General features: G+C 45.9%; 1 protein-coding gene across 1 annotated transcript; it reads left to right on the forward strand.

The window, feature by feature from the left end:
* Positions 1–3,670: 3,670 nt before the first annotated feature.
* On the forward strand, positions 3,671–17,763 carry C1QTNF1 (C1q and TNF related 1). Its single transcript, XM_048491467.1, has 4 exons — positions 3,671–3,837; positions 9,134–9,275; positions 12,293–12,432; positions 16,448–17,763. Exons 2-4 carry the CDS (start codon positions 9,145–9,147, stop codon positions 16,996–16,998), a joined length of 822 nt encoding a protein of 273 aa, XP_048347424.1. The 5' UTR covers positions 3,671–3,837; positions 9,134–9,144; the 3' UTR covers positions 16,999–17,763.
* The last annotated feature ends 351 nt before the right edge of the window (positions 17,764–18,114 follow it).

Consider the following 18,114-nt stretch of genomic DNA (forward strand, 5'->3'; position numbering starts at 1 on the left):
GATATTTGATAGGTTTAGGATCACTTGGTGAGCTGCTGTGACAAAGGGATTTGAACTCTGTTGTGCCTAGTCCCAGTTTGACACTAACTACTAGAGCACATCAGTTGGGCCTTCTGACCCAGACGACAATTGGTTTAAAGAAAACAATAAACCACACAGTGTGCAGTTATACAACCAAACTTGGTGTGTGTGTGTGTGTGGGACTATTTGCCCCCAACATTCTAGGTAGGAACACATCTGTCCTACTACATGAGCTCTCCTTCCTTCTCCTGAATGTTAAAAATAGTATTTCAGGATCCTGTGGTTTTGCTTATTTTGGGAATGGAAACAAATGTCTAGTAATCCTTGATAGGAGAAGGACCCCGGCTTGCTGGAATCTGTTCTGGCTCAGAATAAGAAAGATTTTCCCAAACAAATAGCACATAGTCTCACAAAGTCAAGTCTCAGAGATAACGAACCTACTGATAAACCCAGAGTTCAACCCCACACATTTTCAATGCAGCTGCCAAGAAAGAGATTATTTTCTCCAACTAAGGAAGCCTTGAAAATCTAAGAAAAAGGGCAGTTGAAGGAACTGGCAAGGGAACATGAATTCAAAAGCAGACAAGATCCATACGACACCAGGGGACAAAGCCTCCTCCGGGTGCCACCTAGGAGCCCCATGTACCTGCAGAGTTTGCAAAGTTGGGCCTCCTTGGAGACAAGAGACATGGCACCATCCTTCTATTTTTCGCAGTTCCCTGACCTGCCTTGAACTATCTTTTCAAGTTACTGTGAGCATTTCAACAATAACTTGAAAAGATAGTCCATTGCAGGATTAGGCCTGCTAAAAACAGCGGCATGGGGCCGCATTCCTGATCTCCAAGCTCAGTGCCTTGGACTATGTTTTCAAGTTATGGTGAGCATGTCAACAACATACCCATGAGCCTTTGCTAAATATGCATATTTGCTAAATTTGCATTTAAATTTGACCTTGGAGATCAGGAATGTGGCCCTATCCCCCTGCTCTTAGCAGGTCTAGTCCTGCCTTGGACTATTTTTTCAAGTTATTGTTGAAATGCTCATCATAACTTGAAAAGATAGTTCAAGGCAGGACAAGGCCTGTTACAAAGCCAAAGGACAGGACCCTGGTCTTGAAGGAGGCCCAACTCTGCATCCTCTTCGGGGGGTGGTACACCCAGAGTGGCTGAACAAGCAGCCTGCTCTGTGGTTCCTGAAGGGAGGCTGACTCTCTAATCATGTGGGTGGCTAATTTTGTACCATGTGACCAGACAGTGTATACTGTATGCTGTTAAAAGATATTTAATTCATTAAAAGAAATTTAATTGCTTTTAGTTTTATACCTTGCCCATCCCAGAAGGGCTTAGGGCGACAACAACATGTTAAACCTACATTACCATTAAAAATCATAATTTTAAAAATGCTCACCATAGCTTAAAAGATAGCCCAAAGGCAGGGCCAAGCCTGCTTAAAAAAACACATAACAACCCTTATTAATGGACAAAAGTGGTTCTGTGTAGCCCGGGCTTCTGGAGCATTTGCACTTGTGCTCAGCCCAGCAGGGGGGCATGGCCTCATGGGGGCCATTTTGCATTCCCCACATGACCTACAATGGTGGCACCTATTGTGGCTATGCCACTAATGAGGGCTGCTGCTACACAGTTGCATGGAATGCGAAAAGCTCCACTACTGCAGCTAATCAGGTCAAACCCGTGGTTGTGGTGTGTTTTTGAATCCCTTTGCAAATGTAGCCCAGTATGTAGAATATCTGATACATATGTGCTACTGAATTCTGTCAGCATTTGTAGCAACATATCTGCCCAGGGACATGGGGTACCCCATACCTCCAGGGGCATACCATCTGATCACATGGGAAGGGCAAGGCCAGACCCCCCACAAGACCAGAAGGTTAGCCTCCCTCTGGGAAGCACAGAGCAGGCTGGTTTTTCAGCCACTCCAAGTGCTCCTGCCCCACCTCAAAGAGAGAAAGAAAACACCTCCCTACAAAGAATACAGAGTTAGGCTTTGTCCGTGTTTAACAGGCCTAGTCCAGCCTTGAACTATCTTTTCAAGTTATGGTGAGCATTTCAACAAGATGCCCATGAGCCTTTGCTATATATGCACATTAGTAATTTGCATATTTAGCGAAGGCTCATGGATATGTTGTTGGAGATCAGGATGGAACATAACCCCATGCCCCTGCTTTTAGCAGGCCTAGTCCTGCCTTGGACTATCTTTTCAAGTTATTGTTGAAATGCTCACCATAACTTGAAAAGATAGTTCAAGGCAGGACAGGGCCTGCCCTGATCTCCAAGGAGGCCCAACTTTGGACACTCTGCAGATGGGCAGGGTTCCTGGGGGGTACCTGGAGGAGGCTTTGTCTTCTGTTGCTGTATGGACCCAATATGCCTCTGCATGCAGGACCCGGAGCACTTTGGAGAATGAGCAGGAAAACAATATATTGGCAGATGACATGGAATGATGGAAACATTTCCGGGAACTGTCTGTATTTGCTCCGTATACATTTTTTTATCCATGTATTCTAAACACTCTCTGAATAAAAGTCAATTTGTTGTCAGTCAGAATAAAAGCAGTCAGGAGATATCAGCAACTTTAAAGTGCATGAACACGTAAGTAAATTTAAATTTCATGTTCTACATTGGAACAGTAACATTTGGAATGGTGACAATTGAAAAAAAATGTAGATGTAGTATCCAGGTCAGAAACTAGTACAGCCTGTTAGCAGAGAGTTCTATAGGGCAAAATTATTGATACTTCTGTGAGGCTACATAAAAAGAGCTCAAAGTTCAGCCTAAACCTTTAGGAAAAGGTTCCTGTCTGGCATCTGTGAATTCACATACCACCTTAAAGGTAAAGTTTCCCCTTCAGTTGTGTTCGACCATGGGGTACCACTGCAAGCAGTGATTTCATAGGCAAGCCATTTTTGTGGGGTAGTTTGCCATTGCTTTCCCCGGCTATTCTTTACCCCCTAGCTATGTGCTAGGTACTCATTTACCAACCAAGGAATGGATGGATGACTGAGTTGACCATGAGCCAGCTGCCAGGATATCTGACCCACAGGGGTCTCGAACTCCTGACCGTGTGAGTGGCAGTGCAAGCACTTAACCACTACGCCACGCAGCTCCTCATTCCACCTTACCTCATACCAATTGCTAGCAATGTTAGATTTTCTGAGTTTTCAGAGTGCTCTCTGGCAGAAGTCTGGTCTGCTGGAGAATGGAAGCACCATCTCTAGGTCTTCATATTGCTCGGGAGACATGTTAGCCGTCTGTGGCATTGTGGGGACAGACTGCATACAAAGGGACAACCTCGGAGAAGTCAGAGGGAAACTGGCAGTGAGTTTCTGTGCCAGTCTGATACAGGCTGCTTCAGAGCTACCTCTTTGCTGCCAATCTGATCTCCACTGCCATGGGCAGTGTCTGACGTTTCTGTCCCTCCCTCCTTCCTTCCCTCCCTCCTTCCTTTCTTGGCTCTAGAGCCCAACATCTGGAGATATTTTTTAGCTGAGGAAACCTGCCTTCTCTGTCTTAGCTGTGGGTGCTGGGCATACATATGGTTAACGGCAGCTGTGTTCCCATCCAAGGGAGGAGGGCTGGCTTACAGAGGCTGCCCCTTTCTTTCCCTCTTTCTTTCTCTCTGGATTTTCCACAAAGTGTCTTTCTGCTTGAAGCCTGAAAGCTGAAGGCTAGAAGCAGAACTGCCCTGTTCTCTTCTTTCCTGCAAGGGGTTGGAAGTGTTTCCTTGGAAGGGGATGCTCTAGAAGATTAAAGGCAAAGACAAGCAGTGGCTCTACCAGCCTGTAATCCTGCCCCAAAGGTAGGTGCCAGCCAGTTGGGCAGAGTTCTGGAGCCAGATGCTTAGATCTGTGTGGAATTATACATGGTTGGGGAAGTGGGTTGCAGGGGAATAGCATCCCAAGGCTGCCTGTGATCTTGTACAAGGGTCCTTTCCCCAGGGGCACTGTGGGGATTCACATTGTTGATATGTGTAATGTTTTGGAGGCCCAGACTACCCCGATCCCATCAGATTTTGGAAACTAAGCAGCGTTGGACCTGGCTAGTACTTGGATGGGAGACAACCAAGGAAGACCAGGGTCACTATTCAGAGAGAGGCAATAGCAAACCACCTTTGAATGTCTCTTGCCCTGAAAACCCCCCTGGGGTTGCCATACGTTGGCAGTGACTTGGTGGCACTTTCCACCACCAATGCTTTGGAAGATTAGAAAGAATCATGTAGTACAGTGTTTCCCAACCTTTTCGAGGTCAGGGTACCCTTGACCTCACTCTTCATATCTCACGGTACCCCTGCCGCCACCCTCCACCTTCCCCTCCCATTGCCCCTGCTTGCCACACACCCTACCTTCCCCTCCCAGGGTGAAGGGAAGCACTGGGGGGTGGGGGGTGGCTGCTGACCTTGTGGCAGGCCCTGCCCCATGGGCCAGCTCCATGTCCTTGCTGGCGCCGGTGGGAGACACCACAAAAATGAGGGGGGGGGGGCGGTAGTGTTGCCGCGGTACCCCTGGGACATGCTCACGGCACCCCAGGGTACCAGGGAACCCTGGTTGAGAATGGCTGATGTAGTATCTGCCATGTCGTAACAAGGAGATAAATACTCTCCTCTCACTAATTCAGCCCAACCTGGCACTGATTTATACAGCACTGTGCAAACTGATCCAATAGAGTGTGGCAAGATTTGTTTCTGCTACAAACAAGCCCCATCCTCAGCTCCTGCGGCCACTGCTAAAGCACTGTGCTCTTGAGAAAGTGTCACCAAAGGCAGTCTACTGATGCAGTATTACCCAGGCATAGGAAAAGGGAAATGGAGAGTCCCCCCTGGCACCAATTTGCTGGGGTGCTTGTTACTAGCAGTTCTGAAAAACAGACTATGAACAATCATAGGTTGACTGGTAGGCCAATTCAAGATCAGCTTCCTTGGACTCCTCACCACACACCCAAGGGAGCTGAGGTGAGTGCAGAATTCTGGGGCCTCATCTCCACATCACCCAAATGCCCCTTTTCTTTTGTTGTGACTGAAAATGGATCTCTAATGCAGACAGATCTTTTTTCCCAGGATGTGGGAACTTTACATTCCCAGGCAATAAAGGCTGTTGTATCAGGGCCTGCAGAGATGGAGAGGGGCCAACATGAACCGGAAAAAACAAATGCACTCTCTCAGTGTACACTTTGCTGCATGTGCCTATGCTTTTGTCTCCATATTATCCTATGTTTGCTCACAGTTGTGTGTTCAGTCTGTGCTGGTATCCTTGAAGAATTATGAGCCTCTTTGTGGAAAGAAGCCTGTGCTATTTGTTGTGGTTTTCTTGTTGTGGGCTGTGTACAAGGATGAAACAATTTTTTAAGCTGGCAGGAGGCTTCTTAATGATCTTATTTCTTCTGTACTGCTGAGTGGACGTTTTGTGATGTATAAATAATGAAAATGTGATAATTAATCCACTTAGATTATTTGTTCTTCTCATCCCCAAAGAACAATGCTTTAAAAACAGCAATTAAAATGAAATAATAATAAGAAGAGTTTGGATTTATATCCCCCCTTTCTCTCCTGTAAGGAGACTCAAAGGGGCTTACACACTCCTTTCCCTTCCCCCCTCACAACACACACCCTGTGAGGTAGGTGGGGCTGAGAGAGCTCCAAAGAACTGTAACTAGCCCAAAGTCACCAAGTTGCCATGTGTTGGAGTGCACAAGCTAATCTGGTTCACCAGATAAGCCTCCACAGCTCAAGTGGCAGAGTGGGGAATCAAACCTGGTTCTCCAGATTAGAGTGCACCTGCTCTTAACCACTACACCACGTTGGCTCCTAACCCCCCCCCCCTTGTAAATGTAGGTAAATAAAAAAAATATTGTACACAAGTTTAACGCTATCTGGAAAAAGCCTGCTTGCACAAGCAAGACCTCCGTGAGCCTCCATGGAAGGGAAATCTGTAGTTGTCTCACACACATAGCCCTTCGGGGGTGGGCAGTATATAAAATAAATAAATAAATAATAATAACACCTCAAGAAGCATGTTTCTTCTTTGTGTGGATTCCGTGGGATTTTTGTGTGGGACTATTTATCTATACATCATTTCTTTCTTTCTCTCTTTCTTGCAATTAATGTACTGTTGTCTGTAGGTATGTGGAGTTCTGCATTTGTATTTCATGTGTTTGGGCCTTACCTGAGTGATAGACATGTTGGCTTTCTGTATGTGCATGTATACAGTTCTCCGGGAGATTCCTATCAATATTATTATTATTATTTGGACTTTGGCATATATAGTATAAACTCTATGGCCAAATTTTGTTCAGTCATATACGCACTTGCTTTTGAGATTGTATTTCCATCCCCCAACGTGGTGTAGTAGTAAAGAGAAGGTGGATTCTAATCTGGAGAACCAGGATTGATTGCCCACTCCTCCACCTGAGTGGCAGAGGCTTATCTGGTGAACCAGATGTGTTTCTGCACGCCTACATTCCTGCTGGGTGACCTTGGGCGAGTCACAGTTCTTTGGAACTCTCTCAGCCCCACCTACCTCACAAGGTGTCTGTTGTGGGGAGAGGAAGGGAAAGGAGTTTTTAAGCCACCTTGAGTCTCCTTGCAGGAGAGAAAGGTGGGGTATAAATCCAAAACTCTTCTCTTCTTCTGCAAAGGTTCAGTTATCCTCAGGAAACTTACAATTTTCAGAGATCCCTGCAGGAAATCATTTCACTTGTGAAACAAACTTCCACAGAATTCTCCTTGGTCTGGAATTTTGATCCAGCTAAGTGGCTTATTTCCTGAGAAATGTTATCTCTCCAGAGGCTGGATAACCACACAGATTTTTAGGAGAATTGCCCAGTTTTCCTTGGCACTGTACTGCCTTGCCTTTTTGTAGGGCAAGTGTGGGGCAAACTTCCAAACTCTGCACATTCACATGCATTCTGTAACAGGAAAAGATTCATGGGACTGGTACTCTACCATGTACATTGCTGGCAGCTGAAAGGCACTTATAAGGACATGGATCACAGCATCAGTGTAATGTTGCAGGGATTATCACTGACACAGGAACAACATACAAGGAAAACAAGTCCATTTCACTTTTCTCTGAACCTTCTCATTCTGAGTTAAATACAATATATGATTTGGCTAGATAGGACCAAAAATCCATGCAGTCACTTCTCCATGGGTGATTAGTAAGCAGAAAACAATGAGCAAGGAAGAAAAAGAGAAGAATTTTGGGTTTATACCCCACTTTTCTCTCCTGGAAGGAGACTCAAGGTGGCTTACAAGCTCCTTTCCTTCCCTCACAACAGACACCTTGTAAGGTAGGTGGGGCTGGGAGAGTTCTGAAAAACAGTGACTAGCCCAAGGTCCCCCTGCAGGAATAAAGGAGTGCGGAAACACAACTGGTTCACTCAGAGCAGAGCAAGGGGGAACTGCGCCCCTGCCATGGCGGAGCACGCCCCTGCCCCACCCCAGAATGCCCCGGGGTCTGGGGTGTCGTGCTCCCCTGTCCCATGGGTGCTACGCCACTGGGTTCACTAGATAAGCTTCTGCCACTCAGATGGTGGAGTGGGGAATCAAATCTGGTTCTCCAGATTAGAATCCACCTGCTCTTAACCACTACACCACACTGCCTTGGGTTACCAAACCTCCGGTGGGGGGGGGACTGCAAAATTTCCTGGGATTACAACAGATCTCCAGGTGACAGACATCAGTCCTCCAGGAGAAAATGGCTGCTTTGGAGGATGGACTCTATGGCATTATATACCCCATTAAAGTCTCTCCCATCCCCAAACTCCACTCTTCTCAGGCTCCATCCCCAGAATCTCCAGGTATTTCCCAATCCAGAGCTGTGAACTCTAAAAAGATGTTTTTAATCCTTCCTGGCCCCTAGCAGATACATTTATCCACTCTAGGCAACAGTCACCTGCCTGGGATCCTCAATGTATGTTGGGACTAAGCAAGAGGGTGAAGTAGAAAGGCTTCAGCGAGATCCTTCTTGGCACATCGCTTTCTCCCCCCACCTCCAATCTCTTTGCATTGTAGAAGAAACAGTCAGACTGTGTCGACTGCTGAAAGGGTAAATCCACTCGTCACTTGCTGATCATAACAGACTTGCCAAGCAGCTGGGAGGTGCTGAAGTCAATCAGTTACACTCCCCCACTGAAAATCTTCAGCCTAAGATTCAGTTCTACAAAAGTACCAGAAAGAAAGTGGTTGTGTAGAGAATATGCACAATGCTGGCATGGCAAGAAACACAGAATCATAGGTAACTGGTCAGTTGCCCCTCTCCTGAACTTCCATGCAGAAATCAATTATCAATTTGGGGAAGGGCGGTATAGAAATTTAATAAAATAATAATAATAATAAAATAATTACAGAAATCACAAATTATACAGCAGTCTAGATCTGGCTGCATTTGGCATTTGCTTGCTGTGATAGGCAGGCATATATTTGGGGACTCAGAACAATTGACCCCCATCTCCCTGATGCATGCCCACTGTATTTTTGGAGATCTGTGACTCCCCTTTCCCCTTTATTGTGACAAATCTTGGTGGAACCCCATTCCGCCCTAGCAGTTATCTAGTGGAACCCCATTCCGCCCTAGCAGTTATCTAGTATCACCGCCCAGAGCCCCTAGAGGATGGGGCGGTATAAAAGTTTAAAAAATAAATAAATAAATAAATAAATAAATAAATAAATAAATAAATAAATAAATAAATAAATAAATAAATAAATAAATAAATAGTGTGGTGTGGGCTGCAGATGCCCCAGCACTGCCTTGTTCTGATACTTGTTGCTCTGAAAGACTCTGATGTCCATTCTGTATGCTGGTCAAGTGTTTGGCAGGAAGGGAGAGGTGACCTTCTTGACCCCAAAGAGACTAGTGGTGAGATTCAGCAGGTTCGCACCACTTCGGCAGAACCGGTTGTTGAATTATTTGAAACCCACCATGAATTATTTGAATTCTGCCCGCCATGTAGACCTCACACACAACATTCAGCCTTCTCAAAGACTTTCTGGAGGGCTACAGCTTTGCTCTTTCTCTCCAGTAACTAACCCCCCGCCCCGAGTTCTTGTACAGCTGCCCCCCTCAGCGCTTCTCCTGGCCTGACTCTTCCCTTTCTGGCAGGGCCCAACGCAATGAAGGGACGGCTGGCAACAAGCACCCTTTGGCTCATCTGTCTGTTCTCCTGGGCTCACTGCAGTGAGAGTGAGCCAGAAGGGAGAACTGGATCACCAACACGAGCACCACATCATCATCATACTGCCAGGTAGGTTATGACTGTGGTGTCATGTGACAGGACACCTCAAAAGCGACAGCTTTGCCCTTGAATTGTGGAAGATGATCCCAGGCTGAACCACCTGATGGGCTTTTTCACACTGGCCCTGATGAACCATGCAGCGTATACCTGGGGCCAGAATCTCTCCCTCTCCCCTGCCTTGCCCCGCTATCATGCTTTTAAAGAACTTCATGTTGTACTTCAATGCCCAATTAACTCCATTAATGTGCATCTTTACTGCACAATTACCTCTATTGCTCTGACCCACTTTGAAGGAAGCCAGAGGCTGGTGTGTGATGATAATGACTTTGGAGAAGGTGTAAATGACTGCAAAAGGGGGCCTTAATGGGTGTTTCAGAGGCATAAAATAAGATTCCAATAACCAGAGTGAGCATTCTACAATGTGTCTTTACACCACAATGGGCTATGCTGCTTCTTTAGTTTTCCTTCCAGACTTTGGAAACAAGCACACCCTAAGACTTGGAACAGTCTTTGTCTGTTCACTGGAATGTGAAAGGGGGACAGGAGAGCAGAGCTATAGGAACTTGGTAATGGGGTCAGCATCCCTTATATTTTTGCTGTAAGGGAAAATATAGAATCCTGACTATTCAGAAGCCTGTGTTCTACCGTCCTCAGATCTACAAATGACCCTAATTCTATCCGACATTAGACCAGTGATTCTTCAGATTGTGGAGAGACACATTCACAGTTCTCATCTACCAAAAGAGCCGTGTGACTATAGTATGCCTTGCACAGTAGCAAAAACTGATAATATACAACTGTAATAAATATAACCCTTTTAAATACTAGGTACCTCTGGTCTTTGCCTGTTACTTAGAGTTTTGTTTAATGTGTCAGCATTCGACAGTGGTTTTACCACCTCATTTAGTTGCATATGTTGATCTAGCTCCATATATAGAATGCCTATACCTGCACAGCCTTGATACAATAATCATGGACAAATTGTGTGGCATTTTAAAAATAAAACAGCTTTATTTGGGGCCCATAGAAATGATGACATTATGCCAATTTCTAAAGAAATGGCTCACTGTCCTTAAAGATGGGGAGGTGCTGCATTTGAAATGGTGCCCAGAAGAGCCACAGGTGGCTCCCAAGCCCTTAAGTAAGGATCACTGCTGTAGATCAATGAAGAGTGCTTAGATTCTGAGAGCAGGTGCTGCATAATTCACAGCCCTCTGTTGGAAACCCCTGCCCCATACACACAAGCTTTGAAACAACAGCTTAAGTGTGAACACGGATGTTCAGATGCACAGAAAAGACCTAACTATATGTTTGTCATTTGCCTTCCTTGGATCCAATCTCCTTGCCCTTTTGAAATCCAGGAGCAAGAGACAAAATGATCTTCGTAGCGCCTCTACAGAATTTCTCTGTGTCCCTAGGCCTATTTCTCCTATAAAGCATCACATGGAAATGATGTTGCATCTTCTCTAAACTGTACCCACACCAAGGACTACCCTTAAAACCTCCTGGCATTAGGATTGCAAACTTTAGGTTGGGACATTCCTAGAGATTTGTAGGTAGAGCTCGGGAGGATGGGGTTTGGGGTGGGGAGGGTCCTCCTCAGCATGGTATAATGCAGTGATGGCGAACCTTTTAGAGACTGAGTGCCAGGGCGGAGCAAGGGGAAACTGCACCTGGGGCACACGTGCGCTCTGTGCCCCTTCCACGCCCCAGCCCTACCTTGGAATGCTCCCAGAATGTCCTGAAACACCCCTGCCCCAAAACACCCTCGCCACACCCCTGCAGGAGCGCACACACAGTGTGTTGCGAACCCCTCATCCCCTTGGTGCTATGCCACTGCTGAGTGCCTGAACTGGGGCGACAGCTCGCATGCCCACAAAGAGGGCTCTGAGTGCCACCTCTGGCACCCGTGCCATAGGCTCGCCACCACTGGTATAATGCCATAGAGTCCACTATCCAGAGCAGAGATTAGTTATAATTCTAGAAGACCTGCAGACCCCACCTAGTGGTTGGCAGCCCCACTTGGCATACCTTACTGAGGCCTGGCCTGACCGCATTGTCTCATATTTGTCCCTGAAAATTATAGTGTGTATCTGTATGTGGACATGTGCATTAGAATGCTTCCATTAAATCACAAATCTGGGCTTATTCAGATTATAAATATTTCCTGAATGTATTTGAAAGGAGTTTATTAGTGCCAGAAGATTCATTGTGAGATTAAACAGTCTGTAGGTAGTTGTGGATAGACAGGGTTATAAAGGCAAGAGCTGTATTGCGTTTCCTAATATACCCTCCTGAGACGGCTGGGTGTTGCTAAAGCCAGGTCATATGGGACAACAGAGCCTATGCTTATCTGTGAAATACTCAGGGAAGTGGCTGTTGTGGGTTGTGGGTTTTCCAGATTGTGTGGCAGATTGTGTGGCCAGCCATAGATGTGGGTGAAATGTTAGGAGCAAAAACTACCAGACCATGGCCATTCAACCTGGAACAATCATAACAGTCAGCTGATTCCGGCCGTGAAAGCCTTTGACGATATATTGTGGGGAATGTCACTGCTTCCCCTCTCACCGTTTCCCTTTCTCAAATCTGGCTGTCTTGATCAATCTGCTATTGCTTTTTCAGGTGCAGATTCAAATCCAGTCTGGGTGGTTATTATTGCTAAGTAATCTTATTCCAGGGAAAGGGCATCATCTGTATCTTCTTCTGCATATGCCAGTTGCAGAGGTCAAATGATTGGACAACATTCAGGTGACATCACATGGGTGGAGCAACCATCTCAGGCAACATCAGTACATCCTTAAACAGAGGCAGGAGAAAGTGGAGCAAGTGATTGTTTACTTGAGACTATGGAAATTATGCGCCATCTCAATACATAGGCTCTAATTCCTACCAACAGCTTTTTAAATCCTTCCTTTTCTTCCATTAAGAAACTTATGATTTTGTGATCACAGAGCATTATCTAAGGACAGCAGGTTAAATTTTTCCGTTTCTCCTGGTCTGTGCCTGTTCTGTTTCTCTCTTCCCAGGGTTGAGAATGCCAATGAGAAATACAACAAGAGGCCTCGAAGCTCTGAGTGTGTACGCTGTTGTGATCCTCCAGAGCACTTTCCAGCACATCCTATGTACTACCAGCCTTTGCCTCAGATCAACATTACCATCTTGAAAGGTAAGGGGGAGTGACCAATTATGGATAGAGGCCCTGGACTACAGGCCCTTGTAAGATTCCACAGCTCAGCCTTCTTCTGGCTTACTGTGAAAACTGCTGCTCCTACTTGCCTGCTTGTTTTTTTGTTCACTAGTCCAAGACTTAACACTCACAGATAAGTAAAACACTGTAGGAGCCATTGCAGGTCAACCTGTAGATCCATTCTGTAAATCTCCTGCATTAGGAAATTATGCAGCAATGGTATCTCTCACATGTGGTGTAGTAGTTAAGAGCAGATGGATTCTAATCTGGAGAACTGGGTTTGGTTCCCTATTCCTCCATCTGAGTGGCAGAGGCTTATCTGGTAAACCAGGTGTGTTTCACACTCCTACATTCCTGCTGGGTGACCTTAGGCTAGTCCAGGGGTCTGCAACCTGTGGCTCTCCAGATGTTCATGAACTACAATTCCCATCAGCCCCTGCCAGCATGGACAACTGTTTCCCCTGGCAGGGGCTGATGGGAATTGTAGTTCGTGAACATCTGGAGAGCCACAGGTTGCAGACCCCTGGGCTAGTCACAGTTCTTTGGAACTCTCTCAGCCCCACCTACCTCACAAGGTGTCTGTTGTGGGGAGAGCAAGAGAAAGGAGCTTGTAAGCAGTGGTGGGATTCAAATAATTTAACAACTGGTTGTTTACAAGCACCATTTTAACAACCGGTTCTGTCGAAGTGGTATGAAACTGCTGAATCCCACCACTGCTTGTAAGCTACCTTGAGTCTCCTTACAGGACAAAAAAGTGGGGTATAAATCCAAAATTCTTCCTCTCTTCTCCCTTCATCCTGTTGTTTGCAACCTGCCTACCAGCAGCGCAGTGCCTAGAGATACCTGTTTGTTATAGGAGGTGAAAGACAGGGCACACAGGAGAGGAATGATTGAACCAGGACCAGGAGAGGAATGATTGAAAGATGCTGTCTTCTTTGTCCCCTGATGTGCTTGTAATTAGAGGTATAGAGTACATCTCCAGGTTACAGTTGGGTAACCCTATATGCCATGCTGTGCTGTAATCATGGCTAATTTCTCGGGACATATGCCTGACATATTTCTTTCTGAAATTCCTGATGACCTCAGTAAAAGCAGAGGTATTTAGCAGTCAACAGCAAAGGAACAAGTTTCTATAAACTATCAAGTTGGCATTTTATTCTCATGCTTTTGTCATAAAGGTGGGGTGGTTGCCATTTGGACAAACCTGTAGGTTCTGATTCCAGAAAGGTCAGTTTGGGAGAACTTATATGAGATAAATAACATTTCCTGGCCCGAAGGAGCTGTTATGATAGTCTCCTCCAAGCTTCTTTTTTTACACGGGCCAGGGGAAACAGCCAAATTGATCTTGATCCAAAACCAGGAGTCTAGAGGTTGCATTAGGACACAGACTGTCTTGGCTCAAAGAAATGAGAAAGATGGGAAAGTGAGACATCAGTCTCTTATATCACTTTGCATGAATTAATAGGGGTGAATTAAAAGCAGTGGGTTCAACCAGAAAAACAGGAGGTAGATTTGGGTTTTCCTCCCCCTCCCCCAAGTTAATGTCTTGATCTCCTTCTCCATATTAAAGACAACAAATGGCCAAATGCTAACATTCAGATCCATTCATCCCTTTACTATATTAAAAGCAAACCTGTTGAGTTATGTTAATAATGCTTTACATAGGATTAAAATACAGAAAATTACATTTGCCCTGCTCTGCAAAAATTGAGTATGTCTGAAAGCTGACGTTGTTTACACCAGTAAAGCAAGAGAAGAGCTGAGTTCTTGAAAGTTGCTCTGCTTCTATCTAGCAATGCAGCTCTCGTAAAGCTTACTCAGCTCACCAGTAAGGAGAACATTGTGGCAGGTTCAGCAGGGGAAAAAAATAGTTTGTGATACCACTGATGAAATGGCCCAGAACAAAGACAAGCGACCAGGTGGTATCTGAGATCAAAATGTGGCAGGGAAACAGATTAGCCTTCAAAGTGGAAGAAAGCTGCCAGCCAAGCCAAGAACAGCAGGTTCCCAGGAGGCAGATTTATGTTTGCAGCACTTGCATTGCAACCAGAGGGAGGGACTGGCTATCCTAGTGATGAATGTACAACTGATTGAAAATAACATACAACACTTTATTTGTGGTAAATAAAATTGGCCATAGCCGTTTGCATTTATTGGCAAGAAAGAACAGATGAGCGTGAGGCGCAGCATGGGGGTCTGATCTGAAAGCAGGGCAGCCAAGCAGGCTGTCCCAAAAGCAGCTTTCCTCAAACCCGCTGTTTGAGGAAAATAAACTCACCCTTGAGCTAAACGGGGCAGCAATGAAAGGGGGGAATTCCAGGCGGGCGGAGGGCCACATTCTGAAGAATCCCCCATTTGCTGAGGGGGGCGCAAGCAGTCTCAGCCCAAGCAGGGCTGCCAGACCCCAGGCTTGCTCCACCCCTACCTCATAAGGAGGTTCCCAAAAGGGGGTTGGCAAGCAGCTTACCCCTAGCAAGATCAGTCCCCCATGCGCAAACCGCCAAAGAGCTGGGTAAAACCCTGCTCCCCTCCTGCATGTTCTCCTCACTGCAGCCCTGTGAAGCAGATTGGGCCCAATGACCAGCTCTGGTTCACTGAGTGAACTTCCGGATAGAGTGGATTTGAACCCAAGTCCTAGTCTGATAGTCTAGCCACTACACCATACTGTCAGTCAAGATATCAAATTGTAGCTGAAGTCTAATAAAAGTATTATCCAGGGAAGCCTGTAGACTTTATAACTGATGAGAGATTTGGGCCCTGATGCCACAAGCTCAAGTCAAATGCTCTGTCCTCATGGGTATGAGACTACCCATGAGAGAGAATCAGGGGCGTATTCAGCACCAGGAGACAAAGCCTCCTCCAGGCAACCCCCAGGAGCCCCACCCACCTGCAGAGTGTGCAAAGTTGGGCCTCTCTCCGCACCACCCCCTGGGGATCAGGGATGTGGCCCCATCTGTCTGCTTTTAATAGGCCTAGTCCTGCCGTGAACTATCTTTTCAAGTTAAAGTCCTGGTGAGCCCTTTAACAACATACCCATCATGGGTATGTTGTTGAAATGTTCACCAGAACTGGAAAACATAGTCCAAGGCACTGACCTTGGAGAACAGGAATGTGGCCCTGTCTCCCTGCTTTTAGCAGGCCTAGTCCTGCCTTGTACTATCTTTTCAAGTTATTGTTGAAATGCTAGCCATAACTTGAAAAGATAGTTCAAGGCAGGACTAGGCCTGCTAAAAGCTGCTCTCTAGGGAGGCCCAACTCTGAATCCTTTGCAGGCATGGTGGGGTGTTCTGGGGTCCCTGTAGTGCAGAGGTGGGTGCCTGGAGGGGCTGAAAAAGCAGCCTGGTCCATACTTCCTGGAGAGAGGTTGACTCTCTGGTCATGTGGGGGCTGATTTTGTGCCCCCCCCTCGTGACCAGATGGCATATTCTCATGTCCCTGGGCAGATATGCCACTGGAGAGAATGGAGATTAAATCAGACAGCACAATAGATAAACACAGGGATATGTGTAATTGTCCTTCCCCTAGAAACTACGCACTGAATATCTTTAACTTTCCTTTAAGATGCTACTGCTTGCTCAAGCAGAGACTTCTTATTTTGCCTTGAAATTTTCTTACGATGAAAATCTATTTGAACCAGATGGTCATTTTCCAATTGGTAACTATTCATGACAAACACACATCTCTAGTGCCTGCCTTCATATTGAGAATTTTACCATGTTTCTAAACACATTTTGAAACCCAGGTAAGTAAGGATGCCATGAATGGCAAAATTCTCTTGACCACCCCGTGGGTGTAAGACTTGTCTATTGATTGTCTATATTCACGCAAAGAATGATTATACTGTAATAGTATACTCTCCTTCAAGGCTTCTCCCCTGAGAGAGAGTTGGAATGATTAAATTCATGGACACACAGTGGGATATCTCTCTTGAGCTGAGTATAGATTCCAAGACTAAGTTGAAATGGCGCTCAATTATCACCTCTCTGTTATTTAGGTGAGAAAGGGGATCGTGGAGAACGGGGCTCCGCAGGGAAGTTGGGCAAAGCTGGTTCTCCAGGGAACATGGGTGAAATGGGCCCAAAAGGTCAAAAGGGCAGCTTAGGGTCTCCAGGAGAGCGGTACAAGACCAATTATGCTGCCTTTTCGGTGGGCCGTAAGAAACCCCTGCACAGCAATGACTACTACCAGACGCTGATCTTTGACACTGAATTTGTTAATCTCTACGGACACTTCAACATGTTCATGGGCAAATTCTACTGCTATGTGCCTGGTGTGTATTTCTTCAGCCTCAATGTGCACACTTGGAACCAGAAGGAAACTTACCTGCACATAATGCGCAACGGGGCTGAAGTTGCCATCTTGTATGCACAGGCCAGTGACCGGAGCATCATGCAGAGCCAGAGTCTCATGCTAGATCTGCAAGATCAAGATGAAGTCTGGATACGACTCTTCAAGGGTGAACGTGATAATGCTGTATTCAGCGACGAGTATGATACTTACGTTACCTTCAGCGGATACCTAATTAAGCCCAGCTCGGAGCCCTGAATCTGCAGGCAGATGGATAAAATACTTATAAGAACTTCACCTTGTTCTGCCCTTCTGATATCTTCCTCATTACTGTTTTCTGATCCTACAATTTCATCCTTTGGGACTCAACCCCAATACTGAAATATTCCTTTGTTCATTACTCCCATGAAATGATGACCTCACTTCTCTCGGACAGACCATTTCTTCTTTATCAACCACTGACCCTTTGGTATTTTCTCCTCTGCCTACAGCTTTAAGCCTTGTCATCTACATTCACGAATGTAACAATATAGTACTTGCCCTGAAAGGACTATAGATAGCTCACAACTGCATTCTCTCTTCATCTTAAACTGTAATTTCCGTTTCTTCTGTCAAACATCCTCAGGGACCAATACGAGACTTCCCAGTCTTTCCTATGCAATGATTTCTTATTTTAATTCTGTTTTGCTCTCAGCCCCTGAATGTGTTCCTGGGATTATTCACCAGCACTTTAAATGATTATTATATGACTTCTGTTCAGTGGTATCGATGCCTAGATTCCCCCTGCCCTTATTTTGGTTTTGTTATTACCTTCAAGGTGACCTCACAACCTAAGGTGATTACCCACCTTGATTAGCTGAAGCTTGCTCAATGCTCCTGTGTTCAGTCACAATCCCTGAAGTAACTCCTGACTTCACTGCAATCTGTCTGCCAGTCCCCATCTCTGACTTTACCAGCAGCAGAGGCATAACTCCAAGGGAATGGGGGGCGCGATGCACTGGTCTCATGCCCCTGTGGGGATGTGGTAAGGGTGTTCCGTGGGCGTCGCGGGGGTGTTCTGGGGGGAGTTTTGGGGTGTGGCATCCCAGGGCGGGGGCAGAGGACGCACCAGTGTACCAGGCACTTTCCCCCCTTGCTATGCCGCTGACCAGCAGGGAAAGCAGTTTCTCTATATTCTGTGCATCAGACTCCCTTTAGCTGCTTACGACATTGAGCAGTACATCCTAACTTGCATGCACAAGGACAGATCCTATTCCTAATCCTTTCCCACCTCCACTCTGGTCTCTCACTAGCCCTTTTCAGTCTAGACAGATAGTATCTAGAGATTTCCTAACCCGATAAAATTATTTTGCCATTATTCAGTCTTGCATGGTA

This window comes from Sphaerodactylus townsendi, linkage group LG03 (assembly GCF_021028975.2).
Source record: "Sphaerodactylus townsendi isolate TG3544 linkage group LG03, MPM_Stown_v2.3, whole genome shotgun sequence".
NCBI classification, from domain to species: domain Eukaryota; kingdom Metazoa; phylum Chordata; class Lepidosauria; order Squamata; family Sphaerodactylidae; genus Sphaerodactylus; species Sphaerodactylus townsendi.

Excerpts from the sequence above, each read along its gene's own strand:
- C1QTNF1 (XM_048491467.1), top strand. The coding sequence starts at position 9,145 with ATGAAGGGACGGCTGGCAACAAGCACCCTTTGGCTCATCTGTCTGTTC. Across the intron at positions 9,276-12,292 it reads CATCATCATCATACTGCCAG|GGTTGAGAATGCCAATGAGA; the intron begins GTAGGTTATGAC and ends CTCTCTTCCCAG. Across the intron at positions 12,433-16,447 it reads CAACATTACCATCTTGAAAG|GTGAGAAAGGGGATCGTGGA; the intron begins GTAAGGGGGAGT and ends TCTGTTATTTAG.